We start from the raw sequence: 13,795 nt of genomic DNA on the forward strand, positions 1-13,795 counted from the left end.
TGTGGCTGTAAGAGAAAGCAAGCTACAGAGGAAACACCCATTCCCATCTAAAAAATTAAAAGCAATCAGCCCCATGAAGCCAAGTCGCAAAGAAAATGGATTCAAATGAAGCCTGAAGAAGCTCTGTGAGCCCTGCAGAGAGCTCAGGGCAGTTGTAGGTGTGCCAGGTGAGGTTTTCTAGGAGGACAAGAGCAGTTCTGCTCACCCTACGGCCTCCTCACCTGAGCTCCATCCAGAGTCATCGCACGCTTTCGCGGAGAACGCCTGCGTCTCCCAGAGCCTCTTCCAAGCATTGTTCTTGGTTCATTAGGTGATAATAGAAAGTAATTTTTCCCCTGTCATCTTGAGCAATCAGAGGCATTAAGAATAAGAGCCTAAGCCTGAAAGCCTAAATGAGAGGGCTTGATGGGTATGTATATCTGCCTCCTTCATTAGAGCAAGAAGTGAGAGGATTGCTCCCAGAGCTTGCATTCCTGGCGAATAAATAGGCGAGGAAGAATCATGGTCAAACGGGGCCAGGAGACGAGGTTTGGGGCTTCAGGTTCCATTCCCAGACCTGCTGAACCCCGGAGAGCCGTTTTCCTCCCCCTTTGCTGGTGTGAAGCAACAGCTTGTCCCACAAGGGGCCCATCAGAGGACGCGGTGTCGAGAGGGGTTCCCATCAGCTGGGGGCTGTGGGGGGCAGAGAGCACCCATGGGAGCTCAGGCAAATCACTTGGTGCCCCAGTGTGAGCTCCTCACCCCTATTAGCCTGTGTTTACTCATTGTGGGACTGAGTAGCTGCATGAGTAACTGTGTAAACCCAGCATGAGTACAGCATTCACATTCTGGATCTCAGTTTCTTTACCACTAAAACGAAGCTTTTTAGCTTCCTCGTAAAGGTGCTGGGAGGTGCTGGGCAGTCTCATCTCTGCCTTGAGAGCATCAGAGAGAGGGTGCTGAAGGGGCAGGGGCTGGTTGGGAACTGCCCTGCTACCTGTGTCAGTGGCTACCAATGGAGAGCAGATGGGAGAGAGACAAGCAAATCCATTTCTCCGTGTCTGGAAGGCAAATTTAACTTGCCACCAGCTCCCCTGTAAGAAAATATGTACCAAAATGTGCACCTTGGAACAAAATCAAGAATTGTTGTTGTTTGGGATGGGATAGTGATGCCACCTTCTAACACTTGTGGGGCATATTTCTTGTAGTATATTCAAGAGGATAATTTCTTTTTATTTCCCTTCCAGGTAGGATTCTTCCCAAGCTGATCCCAAGCAGCATCCAAAGGTAGGGACCTCTCATCACCATCACAAATCTCCGTAACAACCACACAACTTAATTTTGGGCCGCACTGGGCTGCTCTGTGTGGCTGTCCACTACAGCTCCTAACGCAAAACCAAATTACAGCACACCCCCTACTTCTTCCTCCATCCCTGGGGGGGAGGAAAGAGAAGGATCGAGCCCTCCTTCCCCAGGCTTTTCCCACCAGGAGCCTGCCAGGCAGAGCAGCGCACTCAGCCAGGCGTGCGGAGGGAGGCGAGCCCGGCTGGCAGGGGGCAAGCCCAGCCGCGCCAGCCGCCGGAGCCGGGCTGGCGGCTCCCCTGCGGCTCCGGAGTTGGCTCCGGAGCCGGATCCGGAGCTGGCCCCGGAGCTGGCCCCGCCGGCCGTCGCTCACCCCCTGTCTCCCCGCCGCCGCCGCCGCCGCCGGCGCGGCGCTTGCAAGCGCCTCCGCTCTTTAAATGGGCCAAGTTAAGAGAAGCGGCGGCGGCGGAGGGAAAGCTTGTTTGGTCGGAGTCTGGGAAGTGCGCTGCGACTTCGGAGCGCAGATCAATATATGTCTGTCCCGGCTCGGGGGAGGGCCGGGGGGGCGAGCCGGCAGCCCGACACAGAGCGGCGTTTAGGGGCTGGGGGCGCCTGCGTGGGGAGCGCACGGCGTGCAGAAAAGCACGAGCTGGCGGGGCTGTACATGCGTGTGTATATATATATAAATATGTAGATAAATATATATATGCACACACATATCTCTGTAACATAATACCGTGTCGGCTTTTTTTTTTTTTTCCTTAAATTCCGCGCAGGAGTGGGAATTAAAATACCAACTGGCGGTGCTCCGAACCCGCCGGTGGGAGCGGGGCGAGGGCGCAGGGGTGCAGGTGGAGGGGAGGGAGGGAGGGAGGGAGAGGGGGGAGGCCCCCGGGAAACTTCTCCGGCCGGCCGGCTGCTTGCAGCCCCCGGGCGCTGCGGGGCAGGGCAGGGGCGGCCGGCACCGGGCGGCCCCCGGGGGCCGGATCCTGCCCGCGCCCGGCGGGCGCCGGCGGCGGCGGCGGCGGCGGAGGGGAGGGAGGCGGATGGCGGGGTGGCGGCGGCGGGGGCGCAGCGTTTCATTTTAATTATCGCCTAGAAATAAATAAACCAGGTGTCAGTTTAAAGGAAGGAGGGGAGGAAGAAAGGGGGGGGGAGGGTTGGGGGGGGGGAAGGAGGGCGAAAGGGGGCCGGGTGGGCGGCGGGGAACCCTCCAGCCTGGTGAGAAGGTGGGTCGATCTAGGGGAATCAATAAGCGCTTTTTTTTTTTTTTTTTTTTTTTTTTTTTTAAACCAAAATAATGTCTACGGCAGCGGAGACCTCTCCGAGATGTCAGGTATTAGTCCGGAGGGGCAGATCTGCGAGCCACACGGCAGCTCCCGGGGCTACGGTACATTAGGCTCTCCGTGGGAGAGGGATCCCAGGGAGCTCCGCTGGGGAGCCAGCCCAGGAGATTTGTTCGCGGGCTGCTCCGGGGGATACCAGCCACCTCCGGCACCCGAGCGCCAAAGGTGCTCGTGTTCCTGCTGCTGCTGCTGCTGCTGCTGCTGGCGCATTTCATCCAAACTCCAGCCAGAGCGGGGGCAAGTTGAGCCGGAGACATCAGAGCCACTGCGCTTTGGAGAGACGAGGGCGCCCGGGGAGCGCAGTAGCACCATGCCTGCTATCAAGAAGGAGCGACTTGACAGGGAAGAGCTGGCCCTGGCAGCCTTTAACCAACCCATGGAAACCTTACCTGACTATCTCGCCCCTCTGGCCGCCGCTGCCATGCCGGTGGTAGCCCCCCACCCGCCGGCGTACGAGCAGATCTTTGCCCACCGCGCGTACCTGGGCTTCCACGAGAGCCCCCACCCCTCCCACCCCCACCACCACCTCCCCGAGGACCTGATGCTGGAGAGGTTTTCCTCCATCCCGGATTTCCAGCCCTTCTTTGACAACGGCGAGCCTTGCATCGAGGTGGAGTGCGGGGAGAACAAGGCGCTGCTCTACATCAATAAGTTGTGCCAGGGGAGCAAGGGACCCTCTATCCGGTACCGGGGCGAGTGGCTCACCCCGAACGAGTTCCAGTTTGTCAGCGGCAGGGAGACGGCCAAGGACTGGAAGCGCAGCATCAGGCACAAAGGTAGGGGCGCTGCTCCCCCCCCCACCTTGCAATATTTTTTGGGGGGTCCCCCAAATTTCGCCGCTCTTCCGCAGCATCCTCCCCCTCGCCCCCCCCCACGCTTCGGTGGCCGGATCCGGGGAGGGGGGGGGGGGAGCTGTGTGGGTGGGTGTTGGGGGAAGCGGGGGGGCTCCCTGTTACCGGGGGGGACCTCGTATTGCCTCGCCGTGCCCCCCCACTCCCCCGGGGCTCTCCCCGCCGCCCCCCACCCGGGCACCCCAGGAGCGGCGCAGCGCGGCTGGAAGTTTTCCCAGCGATTTGGCAGCGCCGGCGGGGGGAGGAAGAAGAGGAGGAGGAAGAAGAGAGGAGGTGGAGGGGGGGGGACGACGAGTTATGTTGGGGGGGGGGGAGAGGCGTCTCTTCATTGAGGGGGGGGGAAGAAGTTTCGCTCCGTGCGGGCAGACGGCGGGGGGCACCCTGGGGGGGGGGGGACACACACTCGGGGGGGGGACAGACAAACTGGGAGGGGAAGGACAGGACCCAGGGGGGGTCACAGGATCCGGGGGGGGTCAGAGGACACGGAGGGGGGGGGCAGGGAGCCGGGGGCTGAGCCTCGGCGCCACGGGGAGCGGCGGCTCCGTCGCGCCGGGGTGAGGACAAGGCAGCTCCGGGGCGGCGGGCGGGGCGCCGGGGGGGTGTTCCCCCGGCTGCTGGGTGGTGCGGGACCTCCGCCGTGCTGCCGGGGGGGGGAGCCGGTCCTCCCCCCCCTTTTCCTTTCCCTCCATCCCTCCCTCCCTCCTTCCTTCCCTCCCTCCTTCTCTCCCTCCCCGCCGCAGTCCCGGCGCCGGGGCCGGCGCGGCGGAGCTGCTGGTGCGGGCGGCAGGTGGAGGCAGAGCGGGGAGAGCCGCAGCCGGCCTGGGGGGGGGGGGGGAGATGGGGAGGGGGGGGGGTCGGTGGGGATGGGGAGGGGAAGGGGTATGGGGGGGGTGAGGGGGCGAGGAGAGGAGCCACGCAATTAGCGAGAGCCGGGGGGGGGCGCACGGAGGGGGGGGGGGGGGGGCCGGGGAGGTGGCTGACACCTCGCCCCGGTTATTGATCGCCGGGGGGGGGGGGATGAAAAAGGGGGAGCAGCTGCGGGGGCTGCTCCGGTTGGCGGTGCCGCACTCCTTCCCAAGCCAAAAAAAAAACCAACAAAATGTTGAGAAATGTCTTATTTTTAGAAAATCGTATTTTTTTAAAAAAATCTCAATTAAAAAACCGTAATTAAAAAATCTATATTAAACATCTTTATTTAAAAATATTAATTAAAAAATATTTATTAAAAATTCTTTGTTTAAAAACCTTAATTAGAAAAAATCTTATTTTTTAAACCTTAATTAAAAATATTTTTAAAATCTTATTTTGAATTTTTTTTAATTCTTCATTTTTGCTTTTGGCACTGGCTGCCTTCAGGAAACCTCAGCTCCTCCGGGGTGAGTCAGGAGAGGCCCGAGGTTGAACTGGAGGAGCTTTTTTTTTGGGGGGGGGGGGAGGAAGGCTTTGGGTAGCGCAGAACCCCCCCGGGGGGCTCCGGGGTTCGGGGGTCGCCTCCCCCCGGGCAGCTCGGGGAAGGAGCAGGCAGCAGCTGGGGTGGGTGGGTGCTGGCAGGCAGGGGGGCAGTGCCTGTCTCCCTGGATCCTTTCCTCCTGTGAAGGTGCTGATCTTTTTTTTTCTTTTTTTTTTTTCTTTCTGCTTCTCCTCCTTGTTTCCTTCTCCTCCGCATCCAGGGAAAAGTTTGAAGACTCTTATGTCCAAAGGAATCTTACAGGTACATCCTCCAATCTGTGATTGCCCTGGGTGTCGAATTTCGTCTCCAGTGGTAAGATTACTGTTAAATATGTGCTTTAGTTAAGACATCTCCCCTCTCCTCCGCCTCCTCCCCTTAAAAAAAAAAAAAAAAAAAAAAAAAGAACAAACCAAAAAAAAAAAAACAACCACCAGCCCTTTGCTTCTGTGCTCCGGTAGGAGCTGCCAGTCCCTGGGGCTGCCAGCGCTGCTTGCAGACAGCGCAGGTGGGAAGAGAGGTGTTTAACCTAGAGGCTGCGGCGCGATTGTGTGGCTTTCGGGGGGAGCTGGCTCCGTGCAAGCGGCCAGCCGCTCAGCAGCTTCGTCCTTATCCTCACCCCTCGATTCTTGTGTGTTTTGCAGAGGTGTAAAGTGGATAAATAAAGCAGAAGGGCATTGCGAATGCACCCGCGTGCTAGAGTCAGAGCAGCCACGGGTTACAAACCATTAATGATTTTTTTTTAAAGCTAAGCTGAAGGAGGAGCGAGCTCATCTTAAACATTCACAACTTTTACAGCATTCGTCTCGTAAATCACTGCTTTTGTAGATCTTTGCAGCACAACTTTTGGGTTCCTCTCTGCCGTTACCTTGAGAACTTTCAAAATCTCTATATGGCACCAGCATCTTCATCCAAAAGATGCTGGTGTAAATAAAAACCAACTGAAATTGTGGTCAACCGAGGCATTAAAACCAGTTCTTTGTGTGCAGGAATTACCATAAAATACAGAAATACCAAAAGGTGATGGCAAAACTGTTGGCTCATGGAAGTGAACCAGGTCGTGGTCTGAAAAGCCAGCCGTGACTTGGAACGTTGTTGTCAGTAGCACTGTGGGAACAGCTGCCCCTTGTGACTTGCTTCCTTTAATCCACTGAAATTACCCATTTTTTTCTTGTATTGTTATGTGGAATCTGAGAGATGTTCTGTTCCACACGCAGCATCTTCATGATGCTCATCTTGGATTTGAGAACTGAAATGCTTTCTGCATGGCGTATATATGTGCATGTGATGTGTGTCCACAGACACGGTCACAGCTGTGGGGTCTGTCTGTGGGGTCAGCTTGGGGGAGCAGCCGCCCGGCCCCACTGAGCTCCCAGGTACAGCTCCGCTGCCTTACGTGGTATCCTAAACCCAGCAGGGCAGATGGACCACCAAAACCTGGTGTTTCTGAGGGACTGCTGTCATTCCTCTGAGTCTGGGGGCAAAGTTTGGGGTGCTGTGTGATAAACTTGCTGCCGTGGTGAGTTCTGTGTGTGCTTTAATCACTGATCTGTACGGACTGGAGGCCAACGAGCAGGGATCTGAAGACCAAAGACCCAGACTTGCTGCTGGGGCTAAGTGCCCGGCCAGGTGATGCTGGCTGCTTGTCATTTTCTGCGTAGCGAGTTGCGTGGAGCGGTGGCCAAAGGCCACTTCGTACTTCCCTAGCAGCAGCATTTTTTAATAGATGCGCGGGGATGCTGTGCATTTACAAAGGGAGGCAGCTGGGCATGGAACAAAGGCTATATTAAAGTGGCTTTTAAAATAGAACTGAATATGAGAAGTTCAGACAGGGAAAGAAGGCTTCGTGTGGTTTTGGGAGAGGAGAAATGAATCCCCCTGCACTTGGCTCCTGCTGCTAACCCACTCGTGTGAGCTGCTTGCAGGGGGGTCGGTGTCAGAATGCGCCCAGGGGGGCCAAACCCCAGCAAGAGCTTTCATCCAAGCTGTGTTTCTCAGTGCGTGCTGCATTTTCTGGGCTGTAATTAGACCGTAGTCCTGACCGAGTGACAATTTCACGTTTGGAACCTGAAGGCTTTTGGTAGTGCCTCATAGCAGCTGCATGTGCTGCACATTCAAAACAGTGACACGAGGAAGGGGGTGCCCACCCCTCTCCACCTTTCCAGATGTAGGTACCACTGCCCAACCATGGAATTTTGGGGATGTTCGGGGTACCCTGGGTGCTTGCGTTCAGACAGGGACACGGCGATGGGGAGCTGGCTCCATCCTCCTCCTCCCGGAGCGAGGTCAGTCCCAGCAGAGCCCCCCTTGGCACGGGGCTGGCCGGCTGCTGGCGGCTCTCCGCACCCTGCCCTTCTCTCTGCCGCTGCCAGCAAGAAGAGGCAGCGCCGCAGGGCTCGGGTCGAAGCCCCCCGAGCTCGGGTCGGAGCCCTCAGCCCCGTCTGGCGCCGCGCTGCTCCCCCCCTGCCTTTGGGGCCAGCCCTGCCGGGGGCTCCCCCGCCGTGGCTGGGGAAAAGAGTGGCGCCCGGCCCCCGTCGCGCCCGGCTCCGTCGCCCCCCGCCGCCCCGTCGCAGCTCGTTTGCTGCAGCTGCAGACAGCGGCCGGCGCCGGGGCCAGCTCCGCCACCGACCGCTGGTTTCCTGCGAGGCGGAGGGGGAGCAGCCGCGTCGCGCCGGCTGCACTGGCGCCTTCTCCCCCCGGGCAGCAGCCGCCCCCGTGCCGGCATCCATCCATCCATCCATCCATCCATCCATCCATCCGTCTGTCCGTCCATCCATCCATCCATCCATCCACCCACACATCCATCAGCAGGGACCAGGGGGAGCCGCTGCCGGCCGGGAAGGCTGCGCAGAGAGGCTTGGGGGGCCCTCGGGTGGAAGGGGTTGTGGGGGGCATGGGGGGACCCTCGGGATTTGGGGAGAAAGGAGGGTCCCCAGGGGAGGGCAGGGATGCTCGGGGGAGGGCAGTGTGATGTGTTCTTCCCCCCAGCTCTGCCGAGAAGGGGAGTAGGGTGCTGCGTGTCCCCCCACACGTGCCCTCCTGGAGGGTGGCCATGCCCCCCGTCATCCCGTCCTCCTTTCCCCGTACCCAGCCTTTGCCCCGGAGCTTTTCCAGATGCGGAGGGGAGACGCCGCGCTCAGCTCTGGGTCCCTGCAGCTATTTTGGAGGCGCGGGATGCCAGGCGTCCATAGGAGAGGTTTTGAGGAGGGGCCTGCCCCCACGCTCAGCACACGTCAGTTCTGGGCAGACACAGCTCGTCTCGCTCGGAGCCCTGGATGCCTTCCAGGCCATTCTGGTGAAACCCGTTCCCCGCAGGGTTCCCCCTGTCCCCTCCACGCCTCGCAGCGCTCCCCAGCACAACGGCTCCGCTTCCAGACCCCCGGCAGGGGCCGTGCTGGACGCTCCCTCCCGAACGTGACCCGTGCTCGCCGGCGGTGGTCCGGGCGCAGGGGGGGAGCCTGACGATTTCTGTCGAGAGCAGCACTAAAATCTTTACTGCCGAAACAAAGCGTCTCGGGTTTGCAAAGTCTGGCATCGCGTGGCCAGGGTAACGCAGGGCAGGGGTTTCTTACCAGGCTTTTGCTTGGGTTGTTTCCCTCGTCAGCGTGACCCTCGCTGCGTGGTGCTACTTGTGCTGCCTCCGAAGGTGTGCTAGGGCTGGTTGTTGGCTACTCCTCATCCTCTTTTCCCATGGAAAGGGCGGCTGAAAGGCTGCCCACGGTGGGCTTTGAGGTCCAGGTCACAGCTACAGAAGGCAGGCAGGCTTCTAAAAAGTCTTATTTATTTTTAAATGTGCCGTAACTGCATTCAAGCCAAACAGAAAGCACGACAGAAAGTGTGTTTTGTTTTGTTTTTTTTTTTTTACTCCGTTTCCTTCGTTGCATGTCAGGACACATGGTAATTGTGCATAACTTGGCCGATGACGATGGTAATTTGTTTGGTTACTGGGGTGGTGTTTTGCTCTTGATTTGATTTATATGTGCTCCTTTTTATTTGCTGCTTCTTTGCTCGCTTGTTGTTGCTTTCTTTCGATGCCCCCGAAGATAAGGCGTTAGTCCAAGACTTTGTCAAGGGCGGGAAGAGGAAAAATCTGCTTATTTAAAACCAAGATGACAGCAGTCAGCCAAGGCCCTGTTATTTAGCCCTAAGACTGCTGAGTGCTCTGCTGCCTGCTCGTTCGGAGGGGCAGGGGCTCTACGCCTCCCTCCAGCACTGCCTGACTTCTCCTGGGCTCTGGCTGCAGCCGCAGGCACTGCCCTGCCCTGGGGATGCCCTCCTGCCACTGCTGCTCGGTGGCTCGATGGGGAGCCAGGAGCAGATCCACGTGGGGTAGGGCCAGCAGTGCCACCGAGACCCCAGGGCACCGGGACCCGAATTCAGAGGCTGCCCCCAAACGGGGACCGTGCCCCGCTGGGCGTGAGCCTTGCAAGAGCCTTGCTGCGAGGGCTTCGCCTGCTGCTGGAAAATGTAGTTGGCTGCCCGTAGAGGCAGGATTAAGTCTGAAAATTTACTTCTAACCGAATAGATTAGATTTAGGTTCCTTTCCGAGCTGCCGTGGCCTCAAGGATTGGAGCTGGAGAATCTTGGGGTTTATGTGAAGGGGGCTGTTCATAACTTCGCCTTTGCGTCTCTGGGGGCTGCCTTATGAATGTGCAAAAAGCCCCTCTGTAAAGCAGACTTATAAACCTTTTTATCCCCCCAAGGTCTTTGGCACAGTCTGTTGATTTTTATTTGTGGTTTCATGCTGATTTGGATTGTTGCTTTTAATCCAGCACATTTTAGTTTAGGTTAGCATTTGTTGGAGGCTTTTTTTTTTTCCTTTTTTTTTTTTTTTAAACGAGCTTCACTCAGGTGATTTTTAGGGCACGTGTGTTGTACTAAAAACTTCTAACTTAAATTTGAGCTGAAGAGTGTATCCCAAATCCATCAGGCACCACCTTCAGGGAGAGATTGGGGATACGGAATGTTGTGCTTCTGCGTGGAGAGACCTCAGCTCCCGTCCTTACTGGGAGAGGTGAGAGGCTGAGCACACAGCTTGCCAGGTTCCCAAACCCAAAGGCAGCAGGAGCACGTTTGTGTGCCGCTTTCATGGAGGATCCCCAAAATTAGCCACTTTTGGGTCATTCAGCACTGTGCAAGGGAAAACCGGCAGCTGGAAGCAGGCATGGGTGCGGGTGAGAGGTGCTCCTGGAGGCGTTCTGGGCTGGAAGTTATCCCTGCTGGTCCCCAAGCTCAGCTCGGGGACAGGGCACGCTGCCACTGCCTGGTGCTGTCCGGCGCCAGGGGTTTGGAGGGGGGGTTGTTGAGAACTGCTGGTTATTATTTTACGCAGGGGCAGAACAAACCCAGATCAATAGGGCTAAGAGTGCCAGCACAATACTGAAGGATTTAATTTTGTGGATTATTAAATACCCTCTGGAAAGGAAAATATTAATTGGATTGCAGTCTTGTGAGCGAACAGCAGAGATGTATAAGCAGCCATGGCTTAGGAAAATAATTTTATCTTCCTGTGGGTTTTAAAGAGGTCCAAGAGGGGGAGGTTTGCCATAATGCTAAGGCGGCAGTGAAGATTTTCTACTCTTTGGTGAACAACGAGGAGAAACTGGGTGCAAGAGGTCTCGTGTGATGGAAGGAGTGAGGAAGCTCCATCCATGAGCTCAGGTTAGTGTCTGTGAGCAATGGGTCCACCAACTTTTGGAGTGGTGTTGGTTCCTTGGGAGAGCCGAGGAGAGCATCACCTGTGCCGCCCCGTGTTGTGCCCTGCCCTGGGCTCAGGGTTTTACGCACGAAGGCAGCGGAGGTTTTGCAGCCAGCACCGCGTGCCTGGCGAGCTGTTGGGTTTGTGTTCCACCAGGCCTGGAGAATCTACCGCAAGCAAGTTGCAGCTGGGAAGAAAGCAGGATAAATAAATATATAAAGCAGCGAAAGCAGCAGCATCTTGTTAGCGGTGTGTCAAGGGCAGTGTAAAGGTGAGATAGGATAAGTAATTTTGCTGTCAAAATTATTTAGAGATGTCATTAAACTGCTTAGGGCTGTCTCTGCTGCTTCAGGGCACAGACACCTGGTTTTAATTTGCAGTGGTCTATGTCCAAACCTGCTGGCCTTATTCAAAGGGATCAGTGCTAATTTGGAGCCTGGTGGCAAATGCCTTTCGTGAACACGGGATCTAAATGGCAGAGGTGACTAAAAGACCAGAATTAACTCCCTCATAAACTCTGTTCATTTTTCTTTTCCTGGGGTTGTAAAACCATAACCTAGTTAAGTTTGCAGAGCTGATGAACTTTTCAGATTGCTTGTTCTGGTTCAGCTCTGGGGGAAGGAGAACAGAGAAGCAGTCCCGTATTGGCCCCAGACATTGGCAGAGAGACCCACGCTGTTCCTAATGAAGTAATGCTTGGTCGGAATTTTGCGCTTGCAAAATTACTTTGTTTTGTCTATAATTCTTTTTCCTCCCCTCCTTTCTCTCCCTCTCTCTCTTTCTTTCCTTTCTGGGTTGTCTTGTTCTGTTTCTTACACACAGTTTGCTTCCTTTCTCCAGAAAACTTCCTGCCACACAGCAGACACCGCTGCTGACTCTCATTTAGCATCTCTGCCCTCTTGGCTCCCTTCTTCCTCCTCCAGGTTGAAGTTCAGCATCTTCACCGAGTCAGCAGCTGGAGAAACACCATTCCCACCATTTTGGGGCTCCTTTCTGTTTGGAGCTATTCAGCTTCCTCACTTCTGGTAGTGAAAAGCTCGTTATTGGGCTCTGTGTCCCAAATTGGTGTTAAGGGTGATTGAAAAGACATCCCAAAAGTTATTTATTGGTGCAGGGTTGTAAGTAAAATGGAGAGCTGCAAAATCCAGGAATACCTTCAAGCCAAAATTTGCGCTTTTGACTTTCTGGATGAAAATATTCCTGCACGCCAAATCCCTCTGTTTTAAAGTGTTGAGGTCGCTTCGATCAGCGTGTGAAGGAGACTTTTTCAGTCCCCTGTACCTCCAGCGAGGCCGACACCTGCGCCTGCCTCCTCCAGCACGCCACTCGGGCTGCTGTGCTGCAGCATCAGAGCAGGGGCTCGTCCAAACCGCCGGGCTTTTTCCAGCAGGGTGCTTGCCAGAGGAAGGCGAACAGGATTTGACCCCGAGCTGCAGCTGGGAAAGGGACCGGTGAGATAAATGGGCGAGCAGCAGGCAGCGATGGAGGCTAAGTGTCCTGCCGCTTCTTGAGGGACTGAAGAGCTGAAAGCTCCCGTTATTTTGCACGCTAATTGTTCATTCACACTTGTGCTGCCGCGGCAGCTCTTGCTAGTGGAGATTTCCCATAGATTTGGCCAAAGTTGCTGTATTTGTACCAGCACACGGCCGCTGCTCAGCTCTGCCCAAGTGGTGGCGGGGCAGTGACGTGGAGCAAGAGGCCTCGCCGTGGCTCGGTTGTCTGTGAGCGTAGTGGTGCTGCCTTGGGTTTTATCGTCTTGAAAAATGGGTGGAAAATGACTTTGGAATAAGGTTTCATTAATATTTTGAAAAGCAACAGCATTTTCTGTCTTTAGATGTAAGTTGGTGGGCAGTACCTGTGATTTTTGCATTGTGCTGCTCAGCTGGGAAGGGAGAATGTTTCTTCAGATAATTAAGAAGCAGAAAAACTTCAGAGCTTTTGATGGTAGAAGAGGGACTCGCCAGCCCTTTGGTCCAGAAAATACATCTGCTTCTAGACTGTTTCTGACGATGGCACTGCAACAAAGTCGTGTGTTGGCTCGCGGCTGATTCCCGGCGTAGTGCCGGGAGGTGCGACCGCTTCGGATCATGCAAGAAGCAGCTCGGGGATTTTAAACAGCTTCGGTGAACTCGGGCCTCTTAATCACCGCCGCTTCTTCGTATAAAACTTTTCTCTTGAAAGAAAGCAGCCCACTCCACCCAGCCCGAGGGTCTCACCCCTTGGAGCTCGTCTTTATCGCCGCGTCCCCGGGGCCTTGCAAATTCAGCGTTACGAGCAGATTCCTCTCCAGCGGTAGCTACTGCTCTGCCTATCTCAGCCCATCAAATTGCAAAAAACTCCCTCGTAACCCCATCCTTTCTTTTTATCGGGCGATGCAGGCGATAGGTGGTACTCAGCTCGGCTGGAGCTGCTTTTGCCGTGTTGCCAGGGCAACCGGAGATAGCCCCCGCCGACAGGAAAGGGCAAGCATTCCTTTCTGCCACCGGCTGGAGCATCAGTGATTGAATGAGATTAGATGGAATTAGATAATCCCGAAATTCGCAGTGATTTGACGCCAGACCTTTATTAAATAAGTAAAAGTACCGGCCCTTGTAGGAAAAATGAATTCTCGTAGATCAATAACTTTTCCCACCATTTGTCACAGCTGTGATTCTGAAGATCTCTTTTTCTGTGATGTGGGGCTAACCACACAAACAAACCTTTTTTTCCTTTTTTTTTTTCTCTCTCTCCCAGAGGGAACTATGATATCAATTCCTCGTTTATTTCCCCCTTGTGATTCACCCACTTAACCATAAAGCACACTTAGAAAGGAAAGCACTACACGATTCTTCAGTGATGGTTCAATGAACTACAGCGTACAGGAGTTACTTAAAATTGTACACTGGTAGTCTTAACTATAACTGTGTTTTAGGGTCCTTTTTTTTTTTTTTAAGAAAAAAAAAAAAGCTGTGTGTTGTGCACGGCAGCATAGTTTTTTGTTCCTTGTGTGTTCAGTGCCTAAAACTGCTGGGACCTCATCTGTGCTTGGCACGTGCCTCGCTCAGCTGCAGTAGGGTTGATAACACCGTATTTTGATCGAAAGTAGATCTGGGTGAAATAAGGATGGCCGTGTGAATGCAGGATTGGACTTTGATCACAAGCAGTCTAGATTTACATCAGTTTGACTCTGTTG

General features: G+C 55.1%; 1 protein-coding gene across 2 annotated transcripts in view; it reads left to right on the forward strand.

Moving 5' to 3' along the window:
* The window catches only part of SAMD11 (sterile alpha motif domain containing 11), a 200,034-nt gene that overhangs the window by 96,202 nt on the left and 90,037 nt on the right, over window positions 1–13,795 (forward strand). For both annotated transcript variants that reach the window (XM_038166518.2, XM_072026846.1), the window contains exons 11-13: window positions 1,227–1,266; window positions 2,595–3,403; window positions 5,149–5,240. In XM_038166518.2, the coding sequence (XP_038022446.2) occupies window positions 2,611–3,403; window positions 5,149–5,240 (885 nt within the window). In that variant the 5' untranslated portion in view covers window positions 1,227–1,266; window positions 2,595–2,610. The remainder of the gene's footprint in view (window positions 1–1,226; window positions 1,267–2,594; window positions 3,404–5,148; window positions 5,241–13,795) is intronic.

The sequence above is a fragment of the Anas platyrhynchos genome, chromosome 22, assembly GCF_047663525.1.
Source record: "Anas platyrhynchos isolate ZD024472 breed Pekin duck chromosome 22, IASCAAS_PekinDuck_T2T, whole genome shotgun sequence".
NCBI lineage: Eukaryota > Metazoa > Chordata > Aves > Anseriformes > Anatidae > Anas > Anas platyrhynchos.